Source organism: Gopherus evgoodei, chromosome 2 (genome assembly GCF_007399415.2).
Source record: "Gopherus evgoodei ecotype Sinaloan lineage chromosome 2, rGopEvg1_v1.p, whole genome shotgun sequence".
Classification (NCBI taxonomy): domain Eukaryota; kingdom Metazoa; phylum Chordata; order Testudines; family Testudinidae; genus Gopherus; species Gopherus evgoodei.
In genome coordinates, this window is record NC_044323.1 from 295,938,608 (window position 1) to 295,966,157 (window position 27,550).

The 27,550-nt window shown below is 58.0% G+C and overlaps 1 protein-coding gene across 2 annotated transcripts in view; it reads left to right on the forward strand.

Annotated features, from left to right (window-relative positions):
- CPSF1 (cleavage and polyadenylation specific factor 1) overlaps positions 1-27,550 on the forward strand; it is a 53,116-nt gene that overhangs the window by 6,637 nt on the left and 18,929 nt on the right. Inside the window, exons 4-24 of one of the 2 annotated variants that reach the window (XM_030554007.1) lie at positions 458-600; positions 1,067-1,147; positions 1,936-2,087; positions 2,887-3,033; positions 3,701-3,840; positions 5,265-5,375; positions 6,653-6,746; positions 7,631-7,718; positions 12,793-12,918; positions 13,554-13,605; positions 14,133-14,227; positions 15,008-15,082; positions 15,739-15,819; positions 16,627-16,716; positions 17,004-17,114; positions 17,629-17,770; positions 18,082-18,260; positions 19,503-19,639; positions 20,076-20,250; positions 21,129-21,335; positions 22,152-22,241. In XM_030554007.1, coding sequence (XP_030409867.1) covers positions 458-600; positions 1,067-1,147; positions 1,936-2,087; positions 2,887-3,033; positions 3,701-3,840; positions 5,265-5,375; positions 6,653-6,746; positions 7,631-7,718; positions 12,793-12,918; positions 13,554-13,605; positions 14,133-14,227; positions 15,008-15,082; positions 15,739-15,819; positions 16,627-16,716; positions 17,004-17,114; positions 17,629-17,770; positions 18,082-18,260; positions 19,503-19,639; positions 20,076-20,250; positions 21,129-21,335; positions 22,152-22,241 — 2,516 coding nt within the window. The remainder of the gene's footprint in view (positions 1-457; positions 601-1,066; positions 1,148-1,935; positions 2,088-2,886; positions 3,034-3,700; positions 3,841-5,264; positions 5,376-6,652; positions 6,747-7,630; positions 7,719-12,792; positions 12,919-13,553; positions 13,606-14,132; positions 14,228-15,007; positions 15,083-15,738; positions 15,820-16,626; positions 16,717-17,003; positions 17,115-17,628; positions 17,771-18,081; positions 18,261-19,502; positions 19,640-20,075; positions 20,251-21,128; positions 21,336-22,151; positions 22,242-27,550) is intronic. The other variant, XM_030554008.1, reaches the window with a different exon arrangement.

Genomic DNA, 27,550 nt, shown 5'->3' on the forward strand with positions numbered 1-27,550 from the left:
CGAGTCGTGCAATTCTGCAGCTCCTGGCTCTCTGCCCTGGGCCTGTCTCTTGGGGCTGACAGAGGCAGATGGAGTGACCAGCGGCTGGCAAGGAGAGAGAACGTGTGAAATCTGGCTGACTTGGCTAATGTGTGTATGTGGGAGGCTGAGGGGAGTGATCCCCGGGGGGGGAGAGAAGTTCCGTGGGGGGGACATGGAGTAGTTCCCAGCACTGCAGCAGTCGCTGGGGAAAGGCCGTGGCCCAGCGAGGTGGTCGCACTGGGGCTGGAAGGAGGGCTTATGAGTGGATTGAGAGGGGACAGTGCGGCGTGACTATCTGGGGGTGCTTCGTGCCGGTGAGATGTGTGAGGCCACTGACTCCTCTCCACTGGGCGGGGGTGGAAGTGGGTCAGGCGGAGCCCAGGGGCAGGGCCCAGGCCCAGAGCCTCGGCCTCTCACTCACCCTCTGTCTTGCTAGCCCATGCAGAGGGCAAAGGCCACAAGGAGAAGTTGGAGCTGGTGGCCTCTTTCTCCTTCTTTGGGAATGTCATGTCCATGGCCAGCGTGCAGCTGGCGGGAGCCAAGAGGGACGCTCTCCTGCTCAGCTTCAAGGATGCCAAGGTAACTTTCGGAGCGGTGAGTGGAGGGGGAGGCAGGCTCCTGCAATGGATCAGCAGCTACATGCACTCCCTCAGTCCAGCGGTGGGAGAGGTTAGATCCAGCCCCGGTTCAGAGGCCTGGGGCTGGAGTAGCTGGGGGCTGCAGGTCTGGAGTGAGGGGCAGTGGTGGGTCAGGCCTGGGATGAGGGGTAGAGGCGTGGGGAGTAGCTTGGTGAGCTTCAGGACGGTGCTGGGTAGTGTCTCGGGTGCTGTTCTTTAGTCCCTCCAAGGGGCTGGCTGAACTCAGCGGGCCCTGTCCTGTGCTGTGTGCAGGATAGCTGTGGCTCTCCTCCCAGGAGGTGGCTGCATTTCAGGGCTGGGCGAAGTGCTCCCTGCAGGCCTTTGAAGTCCGTGGAGATGCCGTATACGTGGATGGTGCCTACCTGAACCGAGGGGCGCTATCTCTTTACCCACTTTCTCCTCCGTAGCTCTCGGTGGTGGAATACGACCCTGGCACCCATGACCTGAAGACCCTCTCCCTCCATTACTTTGAGGAGCCTGAGCTAAAGGTCGGTCCTTGCGTGCTGGCCGTGGGGGTCAGCACCTTCCTGTTCCCGCTGCAGCACAGAGGCAGCTTTGGGGGTTGTTCTGGTGGCAACCACTAGCCCTGCCCACTCAGTGCTGTGAGTTCTGTGCTCCTTCCTGTCCCAACAGCCCTGCCAGAGGGTTGGGTGTGAAAAATGGCCAGGAAAGGGCCCAGTCCAGGTGTTTGGGCAGGTGGCTGATCCTTGGGGCCGGCTGTTCTCCTTAGCCCCCTCGTAGCCGAAGGCTGCTGCATGTCAGTCTCGGTGCTGGGGTGTCTGAAAGGAGGAGGCTGAGCTGTGCTGAGGCTATTGGGGCGAGTGCCTCTGGGCCTAACCTCACAGGAGACGTGGGAGATGGCCCAGCTCCAGGAGGAGGGGCAGGTCCCCTCCCCCAGCACGGCTCTGCCACCATGCCCGCCGATGATCCAGTCTGAGTCTGAGCCACCACTGTGGCCTGAGACCCTCTGCCATGTATCTGAATGGAGCCAGCCTGCGTTCCCCCGTCTGAGACCACTGCTTGGGCTTCCCAGGGCTAGAGGGGGAGTGAGGAGTGAGATCCAGGAGGTCAGTGCCCCGGGTCCCAGTGAGCGCCAGGGCAGGCCTGTGCTGTCTGGCTGGGTTGCCTGAAGGAGACCTGCCATTCAAGGTGGCTGTGGGGGCTGGTGAAGCTCAGCGGCGGGGGCTCCATCGCGGGCTGCCCTGGGTTGGCATGTTTGCTCCTGGGCCCTGGCGAGGCCAGGGTGGCTCATTCTCTGTGCTGTGTGTGCTCCCAGGATGGCTTTGTGCAGAACGTTCACATCCCCAAGGTGCGGGTGGACCCAGACGGGCGCTGTGCTGTCATGCTGATCTACGGCACACGCCTGGTGGTGCTGCCTTTCCGGAGAGAGACCCTGACGGACGAGCATGAGGGGGTCATGGGAGAGGGGTAAGGCCCCAGAGCTAGCCCTGGCTGAACTCCCCCTGCACTGGTGGACACAGGGTGAGAGCCCCTTGTCCCATTCCAAAGCTGGCAGCGTTCCCAGCTCCCTGCTGGCTCACGGGATCCCCTCATTTCGCTCGCCACCTGGCTTCCCTGCACTTGAGCTCTGCAACAGCCCGCTCCCAGCTCTCCCCCACAGGGCGCCTCGGGGTGCACTCGGCACTTGGTGAAGTTGGCCACCGGAATCATGTGTTTGGGGGTGGAAAAGGCAAGAGGGTGATGGGATCTGAAAGCCCAGGATCTCTCCCTGGAAGGAGGGGGGCTTCACTTTGGCTGGGCCATTCCCAGTGCTGGCTGGGCTAGGAAATGTGCCAGAACCGGTGTGAGAATAGGCAGGGAATCCTGTGGTTTGGTGCGGGCGGGACGCTGCTGCATGAACTGAGCCAGCCATCTCCTGCAGGGTGCAGATGCCCAGCAGCCTATATGCCCAGGGGGCCATGTTGACAGTGTGCCGAGGGTCCAGTGCGTGTGTAAAGAGCTGATTACCTGCGGGCTGCAGACATCGGCGTGCAGTGCTCCGTCTGGAGCGGCGCTGCCATGCCTCTCTGGTCAAGGAGCTGCGACCTGTATTCCTCACAGGCCTCGCTCCCCCTCAGAGGAGGGAGCTGCCCTCCCAGGAGCTGCCTGGAGGCTGTGAGGAAGGTGCCGTGGGGTTGGCTGGGCCAGAGGGGGGCCGCCTGCTAGGCTCGGCCTCCCAGACTCTGTGTGTGACAGTGTTTTCCCTCCTCTCCCCGCCCCATTGCAGCCAGAAATCGAGTTTCCTGCCCAGCTATATCATTGATGTGCGGGAGCTGGACGAGAAGCTGCTCAACATCATCGACATGCAGTTCCTGTATGGCTACTATGAGCCCACCCTGCTCATCCTGTTCGAGCCCAACCAGACCTGGCCGGGGTACGTCCCTCCCACCCCCCTGGGCTGCTGCCAGCTTGGAGTCCCGGCCAGCCCACTGTGGGCACCATGCAAGGCTGGGCCTGCTCGGTGCTGAATGAAGGCACTGGAGGGCGACTCGGCAGGGGGTGCTCTGCTCTGAGTTGGTGCTGCAGGGGGCACGGTGCTGCTTCTCGTTGTGGGGGGGGGAACGATTTCTGTTTGCAGGTGGCTCCGGGCACCCACGGATGGCTGGTGCAGCCCCTGCGGAGCTGGAGTGTGGGCCAATCCCAGCAAGTGCCACGGCACAGCTTGCTGCCCGGCACAGACCTGCAGCACTGGGGTACCCCTCCTGGGAGGAGGGGCAGCGTGGAGGGGCTGGGGTGGTGGCACAAACCTCATGGGACCCAGCAGGGGAGACCGCTCTGCAGAGGTGAGTTGAGCCGCAGCAGAGACAGATACAGTCACTGGGAAAACGGAGGATGTAGGGGCTGGTGGGGAGCATGTGACCAGTGATACCGAAGCACAGGGCAGCCAGCTTTCTGGGGGAGACCCCACCCCAACCGTTCTCTCCTTCCACCCACTTCCCCTGTCTTCTGTCCCTGCTGCGGCCTGTCCCGCTACCGGCTCCCTGAGCAGGCCTGGGGGTGGAGCGTACGCGAGCTGCTGTCTCTCCTTCCCCTCGGTGCAGGCGGGTGGCTGTGCGCCAGGACACATGCAGCATCGTGGCCATCTCTCTGAACATCATGCAGAAGGTCCATCCAGTCATCTGGTCCCTCAGCAACCTGCCCTTCGACTGCACGCAGGCCCTGGCTGTGCCCAAGCCAATAGGTGAGACGAACGTCTGCTTCCCAGGTGTGGGGTGTGAGCTGGTGGCTAGAGCATGAGACTAGCCTGACTCCTGGGCTCGGTCCCCTCTCTGCTGCTGACTCTTTGTGGCCTTGGCCAAGTCGCTCAGCCTCTTCGAGACTCTGTAAGGCGAGTCCGGTGGTTGCCTACCCCGGGGCTTGGACGGTGGTGTGGGGCTTTGCCTGGGATGCATCGAGTGGCGGGTAAGTGCATTATTGTAGTATTATTCCCGCCTCACAGATTGGGCCAGCTCAGAGTCTGCCTGACACTCGCCATCCGTACGGACAGAATGGCACCAGCTGTGTGGGGCACTCGCTCCCCTGGAGCGCGATAAGGGGGGCTGAGGGTGGAGCTAAAGGAGCCTCATTTCCTCCCAGCTTCCTCTCTGACCATCTGCCGTCCCTGGAGCTCAGACGTGAGCCTGTGTCAGCAGCCCCCTCAGGGTTGGTGTAGAGAGACTCCTCGGTTCTGAGAGGAAGGAGTCATACCCAGCCCGTTCCCCAGTAACTGGTGCCGTGAGCTCTGCGAATCCTTCCTTGCCCAGCCCCAGGGGAAGGGTTTAAAGCAGGGCAAGGATCTAATTTACCCACTGCCAGAATCCACCCTGGTTTGGCCAAGTGGGAGGGTGCCTGAGGGTGCCTCGTGCAGTGTCCTATGAGCGAGAGCTCCGGGGCTGTCCCCTGCGCAGTGTCCTTCCCTGGCTCTGCATGGGTCCCAGGGGAGCTGATCCACTCACGCTGGGGAACGTGAGCCCGGTCCCGACAAGCCTGCTCTGAAGAATGGGCTGAAATGCAGATCTAGTGAGGGGCGCTCTGGGCCGGGGTCCAGAGCCCTTTGCCTCCAGCTCACTGCACCCAGGCTGGCCCAGAGAGTGGTATGGGGCCATGTGTGCAGTGAGTCCCTGGATGTTAGATGGGTTGGGATCTGAGTTACTACAGAGAATTCTTTCCTGGGTGCTGGCTGGTGAGTCTTGCTCACATGCTCAGGGTTTAACTGATCGCCATATCTGGGGTCGGGAAGGAATTTTCCTCCAGGGCAGATTGGCAGAGGCCCTGGAGGGTTTTCAGCTTCCTCTACAGCATGGGGCATGGGTCACTGGCTGGAGGATTCTCTGCAGCTTGAGGTCTTCAAACCGCAATTTGAGGACTTCAGTAACTCAGACATAGTTTAGGGGTTTGTTACAGGAGTGGGTGGGTGAGATTCTGTGGCCTGCGTTGTGCAGGAGGTCAGACTAGATGATCATAATGGTCCCTTCTGACCTTAAAGTCTGAGTCTGAGTCTCATGCCAGCCGCCCACCCTGCAAACTGCCCTCCAGTCAGCACTCACATGTGGCTAGCATGGAGGAGCTGCCCTGCCCTGGTGTTCACGCCTCTGACGCTTACAGCTGGGCTCTTTCTCTCTCCAGGAGGCGTGGTGATCTTCGCGGTTAATTCTCTGCTGTATCTGAACCAGAGCGTCCCGCCGTATGGAGTGTCCCTCAACAGCCTGACCACTGGGACCACGGTGTTCCCTCTGCGTAAGCTGGCGTACCTTTCCTCCTCTTTGCGGCTCTCTGGGCTGCTGCCCGGCAGGGGATCGCTCCCTCTGTCCTGGGCCCATCAGCGTGGGACGGGCAGGTCTGTGGGCAGAGCTCAGGGGGCTGATGGGCACCAAGGCGGGGAGCTTGGCTGGGTGATCTTGGCCTGAGTGGGAGATGCCAACTACCGAAGCGATGGCAGCGATGCTGTTCAGGACTTGTTACTGACTCTGGCCTGGTTGGGAGCCAGGGTCTGAGCAGTCGATGGCCACGGCACGTGTAGCCTGAAGAATGACCGTCCCTGGCCGTTCTGGGCGTGGGAAGTTTGCTGCCAACAGCCTGTGAGGGGGCCTAGCTCTGGGGAGGGAGGGTGGCGCTATAGTTTGGTGCATGTGAGATGAGCAGGGGCTCAGGCCAGCTCCCGCCAGCAGGAGCCTGCGTCCCAGCTGGCACCTGCATTGTCATCAGAGGGGCCAGGCCTGAATGGCGACTCCACTGCCAGTTCTCCAGTGGCCCGTCCGGGTGCGGCTCGAGGCCTATGGGCAGGGGTGGGGGAAGATGTCCTGTTGCCTGAGTTCTCTGCTCCGAGACCTTTCCCCGGAACTGAATTCCCACCCACTGTCCGTAGCCGGGTGCCACCCCCTCCTGCCTGACAGGTCCGTGCAGAGTGCTGCTTTTCCTGGCATGTCTGCACCAGGCTCCCCTGGGAAAGGGCCACGGGGAGAAGCGAGGACAGTAAAAGTGACCTGCCGTTGGTCCAACAGCTGTCAGGCTCAAGATGACTTAGCTCTGGTTGTGGGGCTGGGGGTGTGAACCTCCCCTCAGGACTAGGGTCTGCTCCGATTGGAGGACCTGTTGTGGTGCCAGACATGCTTTGTGGGTGGTCGTTAGTCTGCAAGGGACCGGGGGGCTAGAGGGGCTTGCTCAGCTGGGGGGACTGCGGCAGTGCTGTGGGTTTCTAACACGTCCATAGGTGTGCTCCTTTGTCCTCCGATAGACCATTGCACCAGCGTGTGCCACAGGGGGGCTGGGCCCCCTGCATTCATGGTGCCAGGGGCATGGGAGGGGCAGTGTTCAGAGCAGGGGGCTGCAGTGCAGGCGCAGCCTATAGGGTCGAGCAGGGCTTTGAGTGGTGCATGCTGGGACGTGTAGTCTGTGTGGGCCGTGCTTGCCGGTTAGCTGCCCTGGGGGTCGTGGTGACGTGGCCGGCCGAGCTGGGCCATGGGGCACCGTCGTGTCTCTGCACTGGCGCTGAGCGGGGCCCTCTCTCTCCGCAGGCATTCAGGACGGAGTGAAGATCACGCTGGACTGTGCGCAGGCGGCGTTCATCTCCTACGACAAGATGGTGATCTCGCTGAAAGGAGGGGAGATGTAAGGCCCCAGCAGCGGCCCCGGGAGCTTGGCCCGGCTCTCCTGTCCTTGCCTTCAGTAGCTGGGCCTGTCCCAGGGAGCTGGGGGCTTTGAGCTGCTGCTGTTCCCTCTAGCTCCTAGTGGGGGAGTGGACGGACGGATTCTAAATAGCCAGGGTTTGAAAGGAGCCTGCCCTCTCTTGCTGGTGGGACATCCTCGCCCCCCCCTGCCCCAACCCAGCAGCTGCAGGTTTGTAGGAGCTGTACGGGGTACCGGGGTCTAGGGCTAGAGTGGAAGCCTGGGAGGCAGGGTTCCTGGGTCTGTTCATTTCTCAGTCCCTGCCCTGCGTGCGCGTGAGGCAGGGATACTGGCAGTGGCCCTCTGCTTCGCAGATGCTGATGGGTGTCGAACCTGTGCACAGTGAGGCCAGCCCCTGAGAGGGAAGGGATGGGCGAAGGGCAACGGATGGGCTCCAGGGGACCCCAGGGGGGCGAGAGAGAACACGAGCGGCTAGGAGAACGGCCAGCAGGTGCCTTTGACTCTGACTCACTTTCCTGCCACTCTCCACAGAGCCCCTCTGACCCTGACCCTGCACGGAGCTTTCACCCCGGTGCTCTTGCTGTGACTTCGCTGGCATGATCCATGCCCATGTCCACGTGTGCTTCCCCCGCCTATGCCACCAGGGCACGAGCTCTGATCTGCTGTGGAGCACGGCCCCTGGGCTGTGCCATGGGCGAGAGCTTGCCCGGGCCCCTCCCCAGGCTCCTGAGCCTTGCCCAGCTCCATGGCAGATCTGATCGCGGAGGCCATCTCAGCAGCTCTGCAGTGCTTCCAGCTGGCCTAGAGCAGCCCTGCGGGGCCCGGGACAAGCTCCTGGCCTCACCGTTCTCCCTGTCTCTCCTTAGCTACGTCCTGACCCTCATCACAGATGGGATGAGAAGCGTCCGCTCCTTCCATTTCGACAAGGCAGCAGCCAGCGTCCTCACCACCTGTGTAAGCCGCTGGGCTGAGGAGGGGTCTCCCAGGGGGCCTGTCAAGGGGGTGGTAGTAATTGCCTGAGACTCTCCTGGACCTGGCTAGGTGGGATCCCAGCTCTTGCCCTGTGCCAGGCTAGTGCCTTTCTCTCTGCCAGGGTAGCTGGGCTACAGAGACCTTCAGTGGGCAGATGGGGGCCATGGGGCTAGGTGCCGTGCTTCCCAGATCCCCGGCATGTGCCTGGGGATGAACTGGTGGCCCAATGGGGGGAGCAGGTGGGGGCATCCCATGTGGGCGGGACACTGCTGCCCAGAGTGATGCTGACTCCGCCTGAGGCCGGTCAGCGGGGCTGAGCCCGACTGGGCAGTCGGGGCTGCTGTGGGTCCCTTATGCACTAGCATAGTTGGGACCCTCCTTCCAGATGGTGCTGGGGTTGCCTCTCGCACTGAGGTTACCTCTCCGGGGGAGGGAACTCCAGTTGATAGGAAAAGGCAGATGTTCGTAATGGGAGATTCGATCATTAGAAGCATAGATAGCTGGTATCAGAGGGTAGCCGTGTTAGTCTGGATCTGTAAAAGCAGCAAAGAATCCTGTGGCACCTTATAGACTAACAGACGTTTTGGAGCATGAGCTTTCGTGGGTGAATACCCACTTCCTCAGATGCATGAGGAAGCTGGGTTTGTGATGACCGGGAGAACCGTATGGTGACTTGCCTGCCTGGTGCGAAGGTTGCGGATCTCTCGAGGCATCTAGACAGACTTGTGTGTAGTACTGGGGAGGAGCCGGTGGTCGTGGTACATGTAGGTACCAATGACATAGGGAAGGGTAGGAGAGATGTCCTGGAAGCCAAATTTAAGCTGCTAGGGAAGAGACTGAAATCTAGGACCTCTATGGTGGCATCCTCAGAAATGCTACCAGTTCCATGCGCAGGGCCAGGTAGGCAGGCAGAGCTTCAGAGTCTCAATGCGTGGATGAGACGATGGTGTAGAGAGGAGGGGTTTACGTTCATTAGGAACTGGGAAACTTTTGGGATGGGAGGAGCCTGTACAGGAGAGATGGGCTCCACCTAAACCAAAGTGGAACCAGGCTGCTGGCACTAAACATTAAAAAGGTTGTAGAGCAGTTTTTAAACTAGGAGATGGGGGAAAGCCGACTGCTGCAGAGGAGCATGTGGATCAGACACAGACTTCTCTTAGGGGAGAGTCTGATTATAGAGAATCTCCAGGTTATAGTCAGGAACAGAGGACGGAAGAGGATAATGTAAGAGCCGGATCAGATGATAAACAGTCACATAAAAAAGAATCTGGCACATCAGAAAAGGACAGACAAATAAACAGGGACAAGTTTTTAAAGTGCTTGTACACAAATGCTAGAAGTCTAAATAATAAGATGGGTGAACTAGAGTGCCTTGTGATAAAGGAGGATATTGATATAATAGGCATCACAGAAACCTGGTGGACTGAGAGCAATCAATGGGACACAATCATTCCGGGGTACAAAATATATCGGAAGGACCGAACAGGTTGTGCAGGGGGAGGAGTGGCACTACATGTGAAAGAAAATGTAAATTCAAATGAAGTAAAAATCTTAAGCAAATCCACATGTTCCATAGAATCGCTGTGGATAGAAATTTCATGCTCTAATAAAAATATAACATTAGGGATCTATTATCGATCACCTGATCAGGACAGTAATAGTGATGATGAAATGCTAAGGGAAATTAGAGAGGCTATCAAAATTAAGAACCCAGTAATAGTGGGGGATTTCAATTATCCCCATATTGACTGGGAACATTTCACTTCAGGACGAAATGCAGAGGTGAAATTTCTCGATACTTTAAATGACTGCTTTATGGAGCAGCTGGTACGGGAACCCCCAAGGGGAGAGGCAACTCTAGATTTAATCCTGAGTGGAGCGCAGGAGCTGGTCCAAGAGGTAACTGTAACAGGACCGCTTGGCAATAGTGACCATAATACAATAACATTCAACGTCCCTGTGGTGGGAAGAACACCTCAACAGCCCAACACTGTGGCATTTAATTTCAAAAGAGGGAACTATACAAAATTGAGGGGGTTAGTTAAACAAAAGTTAAAAGGTACAGTGACTAAAGTGAAATCCCTGCAAGTTGCATGGGCCCTTTTTAAAGACACCATAATAGAGGCCCAACTTCAATGTATACCCCAAATTAAGAAACACAGTAAAAGAACTAAAAAAGTGCCACTGTGGCTTAACAACCATGTAAAAGAAGCAGTGAGAGATAAAGACTTCCTTTAAAAAGTGAAAGTCAAATCCTCGTGAGGCAAATAGAAAGGAGCACAAACACTGCCAGCTTAAGTGCAAGAGTGTAATAAGAAAAGCCAAAGAGGAGTTTGAAGAACGGCTAGCCAAAAACTCCAAAGGTAATAACAAAAAGTTTAAGTACATCAGAAGCAGGAAGCCTGCTAAACAACCAGTGGGGCCCCTTGACGATCATAATACAAAAGGAGCACTTAAAGACGATAAAGTCATTGCGGAGAAACTAAATGGATTCTTTGCTTCAGTCTTCATGACTGAGGATGTTAGGGAGATTCCCAAACCTGAACTGGCTTTTGTAGGTGACAAATCTGAGGAACTGACACAGATTGACGTGTCACTAGAGGAGGTTTTGGAATTAACTGATAAACTCAACATTAACAAGTCACCGGGACCCGATGGCATTCACCCAAGAGTTCTGAAAGAATACAAATGTGAAGTTGCGGAACTATTAACTAAGGTTTGTAACCTGTCCTTTAAATCAGCTTGGGTACCCAATGACTGGAAGTTAGCTAATGTAACGCCAATATTTAAAAAGGGCTCTAGAGGTGATCCCGGCAATTACAGACCGGTAAGTCTAACATCAGAACTGGGCAAACTAGTCGAAACAATAGTTAAGAATAAAATTGTCAGACACATAGAAAAACATAAACTGTTGAGCAATAGTCAACATGGTTTCTGTAAAGGGAAATCGTGTCTTACTAATCTATTAGAGTTCTTTGAAGGGGTCAACAAACATGTGGACAAGGGGAATCCAGTGGACATAGTGTACTTAGATTTCCAGAAAGCCTTTGACAAGGTCCCTCACCAGAGGCTCTTATGTAAATTAAGCTGTCATGGGATAAAAGGGGAAGGTCCTTTCATGGATTGAGAACTGGCTAAAAGACAGGGAATAAAGGGTAGGAATTAATGGTAAATTCTCAGAATGGAGAGGGATAACTAGTGGTGTTCCCCAAGGGTCAGTCCTAGGACCAATCCTATTCAATTTATTCATAAATGATGTGGAGAAAGGGGTAAACAGTGAGGTGGCAAAGTTTGCAGATGATACTAAACTACTCAAGATAGTTAAGACCAAAGCAGATTGTGAAGAACTTCGAAAAGATCTCACAAAACTAAGTGATTGGGCAACAAAATGGCAAATGAAATTAATGTGGATAAATGTAAAGAGATGCACATTGGAAAAAATAACCCCAACTGTACATACAATATGATGGGGGCTAATTTAGCTTCAATGAGTTAGGAAAAAGATCTTGGCGTCATGTGGATAGTTCTCTGAAGATGTCCACGCAATGTGCAGAGGCGGTCAAAAAAGCAAACAAGGTGTTAGGAATCATTAAAAAGGGGATAGAGAATAAGACTGAGAATATATTATTGCCCTTATATAAATCCATGGTACGCCCACATCTCGAATACTGTGTACAGATGTGGTCTCCTCACCTCAAAAAAGATATTCTAGCACTAGAAAAGGTTCAGAAAAGGGCAACTAAAATGATTAGGGGTTTGGAGAGGCTTCCATATGAGGAAAGATTAAAGAGGCTAGGCCTCTTCAGCTTGGAAAAGAGGAGACTAAGGGGGGATATGATAGAGGTATATAAAATCATGAGTGATGTGGAGAAAGTGGATAAGGAAAAGTTATGTACTTATTCCCATAATACAAGAACTAGGGGTCACCAAATGAAATTAATAGGTAGCAGGTTTAAAACAAATAAAAGGAAGTTCTTCTTCACACAGCGCACAGTCAACTTGTGGAACTCCTTGCCTGAGGAGGTTGTGAAGGCTGGGACTATAACAATGTTTAAAAGGGAACTGGATAAATTCATGGTGGCTAAGCCCATAAATGGCTATTAGCCAGGAAGGGCAAAGAATGGTGTCCCTAGCCTCTGTTCATCAGAGGATGGAGATGGATGGCAGGAGAGAGATCACTTGATCATTGCCTGTTAGCTTCACTCCCTCTGGGGCACCCAGCATTGGCCACTGTCCGTAGACAGATATTGGGCTAGATGGACCTTTGGTCTGACCCGGTACAGCCATTCTTTAGCAGGTGGGTGCTGGGCTGGGGGGATCAGTCATTGACCGTGTCAATGTCCCTGCGAGTGACTCATGTACTCCGGGGGCTTGGAGGAGATCATGGCCCCAGGCCTGGTTCCACTGCCCTCTGCAGGGCATGTCTATACAACCAGTGGCAGCCTGCGGCAGCAGGCCACAGAGCCTGGCTCTACAGACTCAAAAAGAGCTGTGTAGGCTTTGCAGCCTGCGCCGCCATATCTACACGGCTGCTGGTAGTGGCAGTCCAGACCGGAAGCCCCCGGGCCGCGTGGCTGGTCTCGGGCTGACTGGCGCGTGCGGGCCGCATGGTTGGGCTCAGGGGCTGACTGGTGCGTGTGTGGGCCGCGTGGTTGGGCTCGGGCTGGCTGGTGCGTGCAGGCTGCGTGGCTGGGTTCAGGAACTGGCTGGCGCGGGCCGCGTGGCCGGGCTCGGGCTCGGGGGCTGGCTGGCGCGGGCCGTGTGGCTGGGCTCGGGGAGTGGCTGCCGTGTGCAGGCTGTGTGACTGGGTTCAGGAACTGGCTGGCGCGGGCCGCGTGTCCGGGCTCGGGGGCTGGCTGGCGCAGGCCGCGTGGCTGGGTTCGGGGGCTGGCTGGCGCGTGCAGGCTGTGTGGCTGGGTTCAGGACCTGGCTGGCGTGGGCCGTGTGGCCGGGCTCGGGGGCTGGCTGGCGCGGGCCGCGGGCCCATCCTCTTTGTGTCTGAGTCCCGGAGCAGAGCAGGGGTGGATCTGAGTGTCAATTTCTCTGCTCCCCTCAGATGATCACAATGGAGCCGGGTTACCTGTTCCTGGGCTCGCGGCTCGGTAACTCCCTCCTCCTCAAGTACACGGAGAAGCTGCAGGAGCCCCCTGTGAATGTCGCCAAGGACCCGGCCGACAAGCAGGTCAGGGCAGCTCCAGGCCTGCTGGTGCTTCCTCCTCCATGTGCTTTTCTCCCCCCGCCTCCACCCCTCCTGGGCTTCTGCTGAGGCCCAAGCGAGCCTGGCTGCATTCCCGGCGTTGCTGCTGCACCGTCCATCGGGGGACTGGCCCAGCGGCTGCTGCGGGTCAGCTTGCCGAGGGGCCCCGGAGCATGGCTCTGTGGTCTCGTAGCCATTAGCCCCACCGCCCTGTGGTCTCCCGCTGGACAGCTGGGAACTGGAGATGACGAAAGCTCTGGAAGAGGTGCCAGGCTCAGCCTTGTCCCTGAGCATGGACAGCCCAGCCTGCCCACCCTTTCTCTGCGCAGCTGGTCCCTGGCCTCTCCGGAGGTTGCTCATGTGCTGTGGCTTCCCTTAGAGCAGGCCTGAGAGCCCCCAGCTCCTCCCACTGAGCGGCCCCCGGGTGCTATTGCTGTAGGTCACTGCTGGCCTGGCCATCAGCACCAAGCAGCAAGCGGCCCCATCCTTCCTCCCATTCGCAGAGTGACTAGAGGGTGAAGGGTTGGAGCCCCCTTTCTTGAGCCCAGAGGTGGGCGGGGGTGGGGTGGGGTGGGGTGGGGTGTCAGCCCCTTCACTGCTGGCTGCTCTGTTCCCCACAGGAGGAGCCCCCTGTCAAGAAGAAGAGGTCGGAGTCATCCGGGAACTGGGCTGGTAAGTGGGCACCTCCCCGGTGTCGGGGGGGGGGGCAAAGGGGTCCGACCGAGCCAGTCTCTGCATCCCAAGATTGGCTGGGGGTGCCTGGCATAGGATCGGGGCCAGTGAGCTGGGGGTACGGGGTAGACGAGGGGACACATAAGGCTGGCGTGGCTCAGGGCTGAGGAGCTGGTGTTATGGGCTATGTGGGGGACACAAGAGGCTGGCATGGCTCAGGGCAGGGGAGCTGGGGCACACAGTGGGGTGCAGGAGGCTGGCATGGCTCGGGGCAGGGTACGGGGGTGCAGTGCTCTCCTGGCTCCGTCCCAGGCTCTGGCTTGCTGTTGTGTTGTGGGGGGGAGTGGGAGGCTGGCGTGGCTCGGGGCAGGGTACGGGGGTGCAGTGCTGTCCCGGCTCCGTCCCAGGCTCCGGCTCGCTGTTGTGTTGTGGGGGGGAGTGGGAGGCTGGCGTGGCTCGAGGCAGGGTACGGGGGTGCAGTGCTGTCCCGGCTCCATCCCAGGCTCCGGCTCGCTGTTGTGTTTCAGGGGGGAAGTCGGCCCCACAGGATGAGGTGGATGAGATCGAGGTGTACGGCAGTGAGGCCCAGTCCGGGACCCAGCTGGCCACTTACTCCTTCGAGGTACACAATCTGCCTGGGGCTGCCTGAACTCCCCTGACCTGTTGTTCTGGCTGGGGGGACCGGCTGTGGCTCCCTGCCCAGTGGCTGGGGGGGGCTGGAGGCAGCTAGGTCGGACCCAGGCCCCTGCTGCCCCAAAGGACTGAGCTCTGCCGCTGAGCCGAGCTGTCCCTAGGCTGCTCTGCATGCTCATCGGTGTCAGCCCAGGGGGTGAGTCCCCTGCACCTACCCCGCAGCCTGACATGCCCAGGGCCCCGGCCAGGCAATGCAGGGGCTGCTTCCTCTCCATGCTGACCCCCTGTGGGCGGGGGAGCTCCCTCACGGCCCCTCCCTGCAGATGGCCCCTGGGTGGGCCGGGGCCTGTGACTTGGTGGCACTGACCCTTCTCACTTAGGAACCGGGCTGATCCCCACCAGCTCCGTGGTGGCTGGGGCAGGCTGGAGCTGGAGCCTGGAGGGGGGAGGGCCCTGTGTCACGTTCTCCAGGCCTGGGGTTGGAGCTGGAGCCTATGGGGAGCAGGGCCTGTGTCCCATTCTCCAGGCCTGGGGCTGGGCCAGAGCTGGAGAGGTGGGGGGTGCAGGGCTGTGTCCCGTTCTCCAGGCCTGGGGCTGGGCAAGAGCTGGAGAGGTGGGGGGTGCAGGGCTGTGTCCCGTTCTCCAGGCCTGGGGCTGGGCCGGAGCCGCTGCCTCAAGGCTGAAAGTCTCATTTCCAGTCTTTGGTCCCCCCCGAAGTCCCCGTGTCTGGTTTGTGCGCAGGGCGCTGACCCCCTCTTGTATCTTGCAGGTGTGCGACAGCATCCTCAACATTGGGCCCTGTGCCAACGCAGCCATGGGGGAGCCCGCCTTCCTGTCCGAGGAGGTGTGTCCACACCAGAGCCACGGGCGCTCGGCCCCCTCGTGTCCATGCGCCCTCAGTGCCCCTGGGACTGCGGACTCCAGGGAGCCTGGCTGCAATGCATGCTGGGAGCTGGAGTCTTCCTGGGCCCTGGGCTCGGTGCAGCTGGAGCCAGGGTTGCATTTGCCCTGAGCCGACAACGCTTTCCAAGCCCCACCAGGCCTTCCCAGCCTCATTCCTCTCCCTCTGCCCCCGAGAACAGCAGCACCTGGGCTGCTTTGGGAAGGCAAGTCCAGCTGTTCCCTCCTGTCCTGGCTGATTCCCTGCAAGGCCAAGTCACTAGCAATGGCCGTTCCCAGCCCGCTGCCCACCCAAGTCCCCGTCGCTGCAGGGCAGCCGGGCGGGTGGGACTCTGATAGGATGGGTGCAGGGGCTGGAGTAGGGCTCCTGCAATGCTCCATGGAGCCAAGGCAGTGGGGCCATGAGGGCCAGTGGGGTGAAGGGGGGTGGATACAAGGGTGGGGTGCGTGGAGCCATCAGCATGCAGGAGCAGCAGCCCCAGGGCTGGGTGCCAGCCCTCCAGCACAGGGCCTGCAGGAGGTGGTGGCACTTCCCCCTCGGGGCTTCGTCCCTGGGTGGGGACAGCTCCTGACACCCGCTGCTTGTCTCCATGGCTGCAGTTTCAGAACAGCCCGGAGCCAGACCTGGAGATCGTGGTTTGTTCAGGCTACGGGAAGAACGGGGCCCTTTCTGTCCTGCAGGTGAGCACAGCACCGGCAGGGGGTGCGGTGGGGGAGCATCTGTGCCCAGAGGGAGCCTGGTGCCAGTGGGGGGGAGAGGTGGGCATCTGTGCCAGGGGGAGCCTGGTGCTACCAGAGGGGAGGGGCAGGCATCTGTGCCTAGGGGATCCTGGCACCAGTGGGGGAGAGTGTGGTGCCAGCAGGGGGGTGGTATCTGTGCCCTGGAGTGAGCCTGGCACAGGCAGGGGAGGCAGAGTCTGTGTTCAGGAGTGAGGGTGTCGTGTGAGCCCTGGCTGGTCCGAGTGTGGCATGGGGAGGGCTGTCACCATGCGAAGGCCCCACATCCAGGCACTGGGCTTCAGGCGTCCCTGCCCTGCAGATTTATGGGAGGGGTGGGGGTGCAGGAGGAGCCCCCAGCAGGGCAGAGACGGGCTGTGCCTGAGGGAGGGGGGTGGGGAGAAGCAGGCAGGGCCAGGGGAGTGAGCTCTGCTGCCCCATGTGCTGGCTAGGTGGAAGGGGGCATCTGGAGCTTATCATGGCAGAGCTGGCGGGCGCATGGCCCCTTCTCGCCAGTCTAAAGGCACAGCCGCATGGCCGCATGCAATGCTGCAGCTGCTGGGCATGCAGGACTGCATGGTCTCTGTAGGCTGCTCCCTTGGCTGTGCACGTGGAGAGGCGCAGCCCCCGGCTGGGCAGAGTTTGGGCTCTGTACCAGTGTTCGGGAGCACTGGGGGTCTCCAGGGAGAGAGCCTGGGGTCTCGGTGCTTCTCCTGCCAGGGCTGGGGGGCCTGGGAAGCTGCAGTTCCAGCCTCCGCCTCTTCTCAACAGAAAAGCATCCGCCCCCAAGTGGTGACGACCTTTGAGCTGCCCGGCTGCTACGACATGTGGACTGTGATCTCGCCCCAGAAGAAGGAAGAGGTCAGTGGGTGGCTGCCCATGGCGTGGAGGGGGAGGCTCTGGGTTCGCCCATCAGCTGCCTGCCCCTAGAGCTCCTGGCCCCTTCGCGGGCTTCTGCCAAGCCCCAGTTCCTGCGGCCTGATCCCAGCACGCTCCTTAGCTGTGTCTGGCCTGGCGAGTCGGGAGAGGTCTCTTGGAGGAGCACCCCATCTCATCGCTGGAGTAAAGGCCCCTGGCTGGGCTCTGCTCCTAGGGACGTGGGGGTGCTGTGCGCTCCCGGGTCCCAGCTTCATTCTCTCCTCCTGCAGGACGAGAGTGCCAAAGGGGAGAGTGCAGAGAAGGAGTCCAGCCCCCCTGAACCTGAGGACGATGGCAAGAGACATGGGTTCCTGATCCTGAGCCGCGAGGACTCCACCATGGTAAGGGCCCTGGCAGTGTGATGTGCTGCCGACAGCCCAGCCCACGCAATTGTCCCCAAGGGACTATGGCACCGAGTGTGTGTGGAGTCGGTTTGGTCTCTGGGGAGGCGCCCCAGCAGCAGACTGCCTCACAGGCCAGGCTTAGGGAACCCGGGTGCTGCGGGTGACCCAGGGGCCATATTTGGGTGAGAGAGAACAGAGGCCCAGGTCCTTTTCCCAGCACATGGGGTGTGAACCTCCCGTCCAGCTTGGATCGTTCTGTTCCAGCTCCCTGATTCTCTCCAGGTTCATCACATGGGGAGCTTCCTCTCCTGTCTTCCCTGGTGTTGCTGGGCACTGTTAATCAGCTGGCTTGCTCCACCTCAGAGGTGGCTGCGTTGGGGGGTGAGCGATCTGGTACTTATTCCGTTTGTAAAGGGGTGGGGTTGGTTCCTTGTCTGCCTGCTGAGGCAACGGGGAGGTGGGTTAGTGTAGGGGCTCCGCTCTGACTGCCCTCTGGTTGTGTGCCCCTCAGATCCTGCAGACGGGTCAGGAGATCATGGAGCTGGATACGAGTGGGTTTGCCACGCAGGGGCCTACTGTGTTTGCTGGCAACATCGGAGAGAACCGCTACATCGTGCAGGTGTCACCCCTGGGCATCCGGCTGCTGGAAGGAGGTGGGCACCATGGGTGGGCAGAGCTGCCACGTCTCTTCCTGCCAACCCCTCAGGCCCGGTCACTGCGCTGAGACCGGGTCGCTGGGGCCATCTGAAGTGTCCGGTGCTGGCGGGACTGGTGCATGACTGGGACCTCCATGGCCCCCCATTCTGATCTGGGAGTGGAGCCTCCTCAGTCTGTTCCCCATGGGGGGATACAGAGCTGGGGGAACCCATTGCTCCCATCTGAAGGGGGGGGCTGGGTTGGGCTGGGGCTGGGACTTGTGGTCCTGGGCATGGCCATGGCTCAGCTGGGTGGCTGTGTCTTCCAGTGAATCAGCTGCACTTCATCCCTGTGGACCTGGGCTCCCCCATCGTGCATTGCGCCGTGGCCGACCCCTACGTGGTGATCATGAGCGCCGAGGGCCAGGTGACCATGTTCGTGCTGAAGAGCGACACGTACGGGGGCAGGACGCACCGGCTCACCCTGCAGAAGCCCCAGCTGCACCATGTGAGTCTGAGCAGGTGGTCTCCTGTCAGGGACGGGCTGCCATGCCCTCGTCCTGGTGTGTGTGTGTGTGTGTGTGTGTGTGTGTGTGTGTGTGACACTGGGGTTGTCCATCAAGGCGGGGTGGGAGGGACACACCTGGGTGCTGTCGGTCGGGGTGGGCATGTGCAAATTATCAGGGTACAGTCCAGACCAGTGGGGAGCTGTGTCAGCCCTGTCCTGTAGCCTTGGCTGCTTCACAGTGCCCACAGCCAGCCTGACAGCATGTGAGCCACCCCCTGAATGTGTATGTGGGACTGCAGCCTGCCAGCCACACCTGGGTCGCACCCCTAGTTCCAGATCTTCTCCCAGAAATGTATGTCCTGTACTGCCCAGCCCGCTCCTGGCCCAGACAAATACTTTCCTTTGAGGGCAGAATATGCCAGTTGATCTCAAATATTTATTCCGACACTTCGGTTTAAACACACGGGATTAGATAAAACAATAAAACAAATTTATTAATGACACAGAGAGAGATTGAGAATCCAAGTAACGAGGCCTAAATGTCAGAAATGGTCACAAGAAAATAAAGACCAGACATTTACTAATAACTAACTTAACAAACTAGATTAGATTCGAGCAGAGTTTCTCATCACATGCTCCAGCAGATTACTGACCAAACCCCTCCCCCAGAATCCAACGCCTGCTTCCGTTGTTTCTTCGGGAGCGGTAAATGCAATGGGCGGGGCAAGAGGGGGGGACTTGGGGCTTTTGTCCCTCAGTTCTATAGTTTCAGGCCCTCTCTTGAACCAGGAGAGACAGAGTCTGTGTGGAAGGATGTTCCCTGCTGCTTTTCCTCACCTGTTTGAACTTACTTTGTTTTCCCTCCCTGCTTGACGACTCTGTTTACGCTCCAATGCAAATTAAGCAGAGCACCCATTCCTTGGTGTAGGACAGGCCTGTTTGCCAGCTTCTGCCTGGGCAGGGCCGTGGGGTTTGGCACACGTGTTAATCACACCAGACAGGGGAATCTTACCACGTCACACAATGTTGCCACACACATTTTACCAGGCTGATACTGACCTGCACGTGATGAGTTTTCGGTGGTCCCTCCCCAGGGGTACCTTGTACAGAGATGGTTACTGTAGCATGCAGGATGTGAATGCAGGGGCATGTGCTGTCACATGTCCACGGGGCTCAGGGCCTGGGGACAGCCTGGCCGTCTCCTCGCTGTGTGAGGTGGTACCTGCAGCCTCTCCCATGCAGCAATCCAAGGTGATCGCGCTGTGCGTGTACCGCGACGTCAGAGGCATGTTCACCACGGAGAGCAAGACAGCCAGCTCCAGGGACGAGTTCTCCCTCAGGAGCCACTCGGAGGTGGAGACCGTCATCCAGGACATCAGGTGCAAGAGAGGCTGGGGTCAGGGATGGGCAGGTGGGTGGGGAGAGGCGCACGTGGCAGGGTGCTTTTAGCGCTGCTTGTCCTGGCCCAGTGGCCAGGAGCGGCAGTCGAGCTGTGCCCAGCAGCCTATGGCAGGGGGACAGGAGCCGTGTCTGCATGAGCAGCATAGGGAATGAGGGTGGGTGATCTGTGTGACAGGGCACAGCTGGGTGCATCCCCCCACCTCTCCAGATCGCTGCCTCTGTGCCATGTGAGCCGTCGGCGGTGATCCCTATGTTCTGCGCCTGCCGCTTCTGACCTAGAGAGGGTGCACGAGTCTCCCCTCAAGCGTGGGCGTGTCCCTGAATGCACAGGGCAGGGAGGAGCTCCGGGACAGGGCGGCTGGACCCCCCGTAACAGCCTCTCCCTGCTTCCCCCGCCCCGGCTGCCCGGCACAGTAACACGGTGGACGACGAGGAGGAGATGCTCTATGGGGACTCCAGCACGCTCTTCAGCCCCAGCAAGGAGGAGCCGCGTCGCAGCAGCCTCCCGCTGGCCGACAGGGACCCCCACCAGTACAAAGTGGAGCCCACGCACTGGTGTGTGCTGGTGCGGGAGAACGGAGCCATGGAGGTAAGGCCTGGTCCAGCCCCTCCCGAAGGAGCCTGATCTGGCATTGCCTGGAGAGCAGCCCTTATCCACCTCGTGCTGAGCCCCTGGGATCTTGGAAGCTAAGCAAGGTTCAGCCTGGTCAAGGCTTGGATGAGAGGCCTCCGGGTTCAAAACGGCCTGCAGGGGGTGTGCTAGGGGGCTTCGTATGAGGTGCCCTCCCCCCGGAGTCAGGGCTGACTAATGCCCCAGTGAGGTACTAGGGGGTGGTGTGGCATTAGTGAGTCTGTGGGGGCGTTGACACCAGGGGACCCCCAGGAGGTGCTGTGCTGCTGGTGGGTGAGGTGTGAAACCGAGGCCCTAGTCAGTGGTTACCCCCAGAGGTGGGAGATGAGTCCCAGCCAGATCTCAGCTCTGCTCTGAATCCCCTGAAGAGTCGGCTGGCTACAGCATTCCCCTGAGCGTGACCCCATGCTGCTGCTGGGCTTGTTCTGGGGCGTTTCTAGGACTCTTGCATGAAATCGCTCTCTTGGCCCAGTGTGCAGGGGCCCTAAAGGGAAGCAGTTAAACTGAGACAAGGAAATCATGTTGACCCCATGTGTGATTAACCTGTGGAGCTCCTGGCCGCAAGACTGAATTCAAGAGCATAGAAAGGCCAGGCCAGGATGTTCCCATGGCTAATGAGACTAGCAGCACCAGCCATCCTTCTCCAGGGTCTGAGCCTGGCTGAGGGAGGGGGCTTGGGAGACCTTTCTCCAGGGGCTGTTATCCGAGGATGGTCCCTGCAGCTCTCCGGGACAGCTGGGAGTAGGCTGGACAGACCCTGCTCTGACCTGTGTGGGGATTCCTGTGAGGAGCCTCCATGGACCCCTGCCTAGCTCAGTGGCTCTCTGTCCCTGCAGATCTATCAGCTGCCTGACTGGCGCCTGGTGTTCCTGGTGAAGAACTTTCCCATGGGCCAGCGGGTGCTGGTGGACAGCTCGTTCGGGCAGCCCACGGCCCAGGGCGATGCCAAGAAGGAGGAGGTGACGCGGCAGGGGGAGATGCCCCTGGTGAAGGAGGTCCTGCTGGTTGCACTGGGCAATCGGCAGAGCCGGCCGTACCTGCTGGTGAGCTGGGTCATGGTGCCAGCGCTGTGTGCACATTACCAGGCAGGGGCGCAGTGAGGAGGCTGCAGGGCGGGGCGCAGATGGCTGCTTACTGCGGCAGGGGGGTGCATAACTGGTTGGAAAACCATTCCCAGAGAGGAGTTCTCAGTGGTTCACAATCAGGCTGGAAGGGCCTAATGAGTGGGGTCCTGCAGGGATCGGTTCTGGGTCCGGTTCTCTTCAATATCTTCACAACAAGTTAGCTAACAGCACAGATAGTACACTTACAGAGTGTGTGGGCAATACCATGCTGGGAGGGGCAGCCAGCCAGCCAGCATGAGTGCGCTGGGGGGGCATCGCAGGGATGGGGGCTGTAGTGCTCTGGCTGGCTAGCATGTGTGTGCGGGGAGGGGCGGGGGGACATCGCGGGGATGGGGGATGTAGTGTTCTGGCCGGCCAGCATGTGTGTGTGTGGGGAGGGCCGGGGGGCGAGCAGGGGATGGAGCAAAGGGAAACGTACCCTGAATATTAAGATAACATTCGGGGCACAAGGGAGCGCTGGTTAGGAGTGTTGAGAGCCCGTCCCTGGGGCGTCTGTCTGTCTGAGGGAGACCGGCCTGCCCGTCCCTGGGGGTCGGACCCACTGGGGTTACTCCAACCCTGCGATTGCTGGGTAGGTTGCCTTTCACAGCACGGCCTCACAAGTCTTCTGCCATTTCCCCGGCTCCGCTGCCTGGAGCTGGGGCGAGTGTGACCTGAGGGTATGGTGGGGGAGGGGTGGCTTCTGGCTGAGCACTGGAGGGGCAGGAGTCTCAGCTCTTCTCATCCTGTCGGCAGGTTCATGTGGACCAGGAGCTGCTGATTTACGAGGCTTTCAGCCACGACTCCCAGCTGGGCCAGAGTAACCTGAAAGTCCGGTTTAAGAAGGTAACTGGGGAGGGTTTGAGGTTGCCCATGTGTCCTCCTGCTGTCAGGCCCAGCTGATAGGAAGCAGGGGAGCCCAAAGCACCCCACAAAGTTCTGCTTTTTAGTTGCCCTCCCTGCCGATGGGAGTGTGTCCCCCATGGGGAATTACAGCCCAGTCTGCTCAACTTCTGTCCCGGAAAGATACTGGAGCACATAATTAAGCCATCAATTTGTGAACGCCTAGCAGATAAGGTGATAAGTAACAGTCACCATGGATTTGTCAAGAACAGATCCTGTCAAACCAACCTGACAGCTTTCTGTGGCAGGGTAACATGCCTTGTGGATGGGGGGAAGCAGTAGACGTGGTATGCCTTGACTTCAGTGAGGCTTTTGATACTGTCTCGCATGACCTTCTCATAAGCAAAGTAGGGAAATGCAACCTAGATGGAGCTGCTATAAGGTGGGTGCAAAACTGGTTGGAAAACCGTTCCCAGAGAGTAGTTATCAGTGGTTCACAGTCAGGCTGGAAGGGCATAACGAGTGGGGTCCCACAGGGATTGGTTCTGGGTCCAGTTCTCTTCAATGTCTTCATCAGTGATTTAGCTAATGGCGTAGAGAGTACACTGATAAAGTTTGTGGACAAATACAAAGCTGCGAGAGGTTGCAAGTACTTTGGAGGATAAGATTAAAATTAAAAATGATCTGGAGAAATGGTCTGATGTAAATATTGAATTTCATCCTGAGGACAAATGCAAAGTGCTCCACGTAGACAGGAAAAGACGGTTACTCACCTTTGTAACTGTTGTTCTTTGAGATGTGTTGCTCATATCCATTCCAGTTAGGTGTGTGCGTGCCGCATGCACGTTCGTTGGAAGATTTTTTTACCCTAGCAACACTTGGTGGGACGGCCCCTGGAGTGGCACTGCCATGGCGTCGGATATATACCCCTGCCAGCCCAACTGCCCCTCAGTTCCTTCTTGCCGGCTACTTCGACTGTGGGGAAGGAGGGTGGGTTTGGAATGGATATGAGCAACACATCTCGAAGAACAACAGTTACAAAGGTGAGTAACCGTCTTTTCTTCTTCGAGTGCTTGCTCATATCCATTCCAGTTAGGTGATTCCCAAGCCTTACCTAGGCGGTGGGGTCAGCATGAGATGTGGCAGAATGCAAAACTGCTGAGCCAAAGGCTGCGTCATCTCTGGACTGTTGAACCAGAGCATAATGAAAGGCAAAGGTGTGGACTGAAGACCAGGTAGCTGCACGACATATCTCCTGGATAGGTACACGAGCCAGGAAGGTGGCAGATGAAGCCTGAGCCCTAGTAGAATGCGCGGTGATGTTATAATTTGGCTCATATTTCCCCAAGCCACAAGTGCGGATGCACGCCTTCACCCAAGATGAGATCCTCTGAGAGGAAACAGGTAGGCCTTTCATTCGGTCTGCTACCGCGACAAAGAGTTGGGGCGTTTTACCAAAGGGTTTTGTCCGCTCAATATAAAATGCGAGTGCTGTACGGACGTCCAGGGAGTGCAATTGTTGCTCCCGTCGCTTTGAGTGTGGCTTCAGGAAGAAGACCAGGAGAAAGATGTCCTGGTTAACATGAAAGGCCGAAACCACCTTAGGGAGGAATGCCGGGTGTGTCCGCAACTGCACCATGTCCCTGTGGAACACAGTGTATGGCGGATCCACCGTAAGAGCCCTAAGCTCGGAGACTCGTCTGGCTGATGTAATGGCTACGAGGAAAGCTGTCTTCCAAGACAAGTAGAGTAGTGAGCAGGTTGCTAATGGCTCGGATGGGGGAGGCATAAGCCTGGTTAAAACTAGGTTGTGGTCCCAGGTTGGGGCTGGGCGGCATACTTGGGGGTATAAGTGCTCCAAGTCATTGAGGAACCTTGAAACAATAGGGTGTGAGAACATGGAACGGCCATCTTCCCCTGGGTGGAAGGTAGAGATGGCTGCTAAGTGTACCCTCAGTGATGATACTGCTAGGCCCTGCTGTTTGAGAGACCAGAGGTAGTCCAAAATAGAGGGAATCGAGACCTCAGTGGGAGTAAGATTATGCGTTTCGCACCAGCAGGAGAAACGCTTCCACTTGGCCAGATACGTTGACCGAGTGGAAGGTTTCCTGCTACCCAGGAGAACTTGTCGTACTGATGCACAGCAACGTAATTCTGACTGGTTTAGCCACGCAGCAGCCACGCCGGGAGGTGAAGGGCTTGCAGGTCTGGGTGGTGAAGCCTGCCGTGGTCCTGAGTTATGAGGTCTGGGTGGAGTGGCAGGGTAAATGGGTTGGCTATCGACAGGTCGAGCAACGTGGTGTACCAGTGCTGCCTGGGCCATGCTGGAGTGATCATGATTAGGTGGGCTCTGTCCCTGTGGAGTTTTAGCAGGACCTTGTGAACCAGCGGGAACGGTGGGAAGGCATAAAGCAGCTGGCTCTTCCACGGCATCAGGAAAGCGTCCGAGATCGATCCTGGGGAGAGACCTCGGATGGAGCAGAACATCTGGCATTTCCTGTTCGCGCGGGAAGCGAACAGGTCTATGTGGGGAAATCCCCACTTCTGGAAAACAGAATGAATAATGTCCAGGCGGATCGATCACTCGTGAGACAGGAAGGGCCTGCTGAGTCGATCCGCTAGAGTGTTCCGAACCCTTGGGAGAAAGGACGCTACCAGGTCTATTGAGTGGGCTATGCAAAAGTCCCAGAGTTGGATGGCTTCCTGACAAAGGGAGGACGATTGTGTTCCTCCCTGCTTGTTTATGTAGTACATGGCCGTTGTGTTGTCTGTAAACACTGAGACACAACAGCCTTGTAAATGTTGCTGGAACGCCTGGCACGCCAGGCGGACTGCTCTCAGTTCTCGGACATTTATGTGTCTTGAGATGAATGTCTCCAATGTCTCCTGAGATGACCAGAGGCCTTGAGTACGAAGGTGACCGAGGTGAGCACCCCAGCCTAGAGATGACTCGTCCGTTGTCAGGGACCTTGAGGGCTGGGGCGGATGGAATGGCATCCCTGTACACACCAGGGAGGGAGTTAGCAACCAGTCTACGGAGCCTAGGGTGCTCGGGGGAATGGTGACTGTTGTGTCTATCGGGTCCCTGCCAGGGCGGTATACCGAGTTGAGCCAAGCTTGGAGAGGACGGAGGCGGAGTCTGGTGTATTTGGTTACGAACGTGCAGGCAGCCATGTGACCCAGGAGACTGAGACAAGTGCGAGCCGAGGTCGTCGGGAAATTCTGTAGACCTCGGATGATTGTTGCCATCGCCTGACACCGTGGCTGCGGTAAGCAGGCCCTGGCTAGACTGGAGTCCAGGATAGCTCCTATGAAAGTCTAACTTCTGCGTGGGAACCAGAGTGGATTTTCCTATATTGATCATCAGGCCTAGATGTGTGAATAGGTCCTTGATGATGCCCACATGCTGGGTGACCTGTGTCTCGGAGGCCCCTCGGATGAGCCAGTCATCCAGATACGGAAAAACGTGTATCTGGTGTCGGTGGAGGTAGGCAGCAACTATGGCCATACACTTTGTAAATACCCTTGCGGCTGTAGAAAGGCCAAATGGCAGGACTGTAAACTGGAAGTGCTGACGGTTGGCTACAAAGTGAAGGTACCTCCTGTATGGAGGAAAAATGGTGATGTGAAAGTATGTGTCCTTCATATCGAGGGCGGCATACCAGTCTCCAGGATCCAAGGACAAGATAATGGTCCCCAGGGATACCATGCGGAACTTCAACTTTGTCATAAACTGGTTGAGTCCTCGCAGGTCTAGGACAGGTCTGAGACCTCCCTTCGACTTGGGGATTAGGAAATAATGGGAGTAAAACCACTTGCCCCTTTAGTCCTTTGGTACCTCCTCTATAGCTCCCATGGTGAGGAGCATCTGCACCTCTTGCAAGAGGAATTGCTCGTGAGAGGGGTCCCTGAAGAGGGATGGAGTGGGAGGGCGGGATTGAAATAAATTGGAGGTGGTACCCATACTCCACCGTGCGTAGGACTCAGCGATCTGAAGTTAACTGGGACCGTGCCGGGAGGAAGTAGGAGAGAGAGTTGGAGAAGGGAGGAGAAGGATCCTGGCCTATAACTGGTACGCCGCTCTCGGGCGCACCTTCAAAAGTTCGTCTTTGGTCTGGCTGGTGGTTTCGAGGGACCTTGATTTTGGCCTCCTTGGGGTCCTGATTGTCGTCTACGACCACCTCGGCTGCGTTGCCTGCCAAAGTCCTGTCTTTGTATAGGCGCATAGTTTGGGCGGTGAGGATGGGGACGGAAAGGCCTGCTTTGGGTCACCGGCGTATGCATGCTGAGAGAGCGCATTATGACCCTGTTGCCCTTCAGGCTTTGCAGCCTGGGGTCAGTCTTTTCTGAGAAGAGACCTTTACCATCAAATGGCAAGTCCTGAATGGTATACTGCAACTCTAGTGGGAGGCTTGAAACCTGAAGCCATGAGATGCGCCTCATGGCAACACCCGAGGCCAGAGTCCTGGCTGCTGAGTCGGCTGCATCCAACGAGGCCTGGAGAGAAGTTCTGGCCACCTTTTTCCCTTCCTCCAAGAGGGCAGCGAACTCTTGGCGGGAGTCTTGAGGGAGAACCTCCGTAAACTTACCCACCGCCACCCAGGTGTTATAATTATAGCAGCTAAGCAGGGCTTGTTGATTTGCCAACTGGAGCTGTAGGGCACATGCTGAGTATCCTTTGCGGCCGAGTAAGTCCATTCGCCTAGCCTCCTTCGATTTCAGGGCTGGCGCCTGCTGGCCATGGCATTTTCTCTCATTAACAGACTGGACGACTAGTGAGCAGGGAGGAGGACGGAGATACCAGTAGTCATACCCTTTAGAGGGCACCATGTATTTACGCTCGACTCCCCTGGCCGCAGGAGGGATAGTGGCTGGATACTGCCATATAGTATCGGCATTGGCCTAGATGGTCCAAATAAATGGTAGGGCCATTCTGGTAGGGCATCTTCCGACAGAATGTCCACTACTGGGTCCTCTACCTCCGGGACCTCGTCCACCTGGAGGTTCATATTGAGTGCTATTCTCCTCAGGAGGTCCTGATGGGCTTTCAGGTCAATTGGAGGAGGGCCCGAGGAAGACGTTCCTGCCACCGCCTCATCTGGAGAAGAGGAAGAGGAGATGCCGGGGACGAGCGGGTCCTGTGTGGCCTCTTGCTCTTGGCCGACCTCCTGCTCCAGTGGAACCTGGGAGTCCAGTGGGTGAACTGGGGCTTCCTCCGTAGCAGTCGGAGGAGGACGTCTAACTGTCGCCTCTGGCACTCGGTGCTTTGATGGGACAGAGCGGGACGGAACTACTGGTACGCCTTGGGCCTG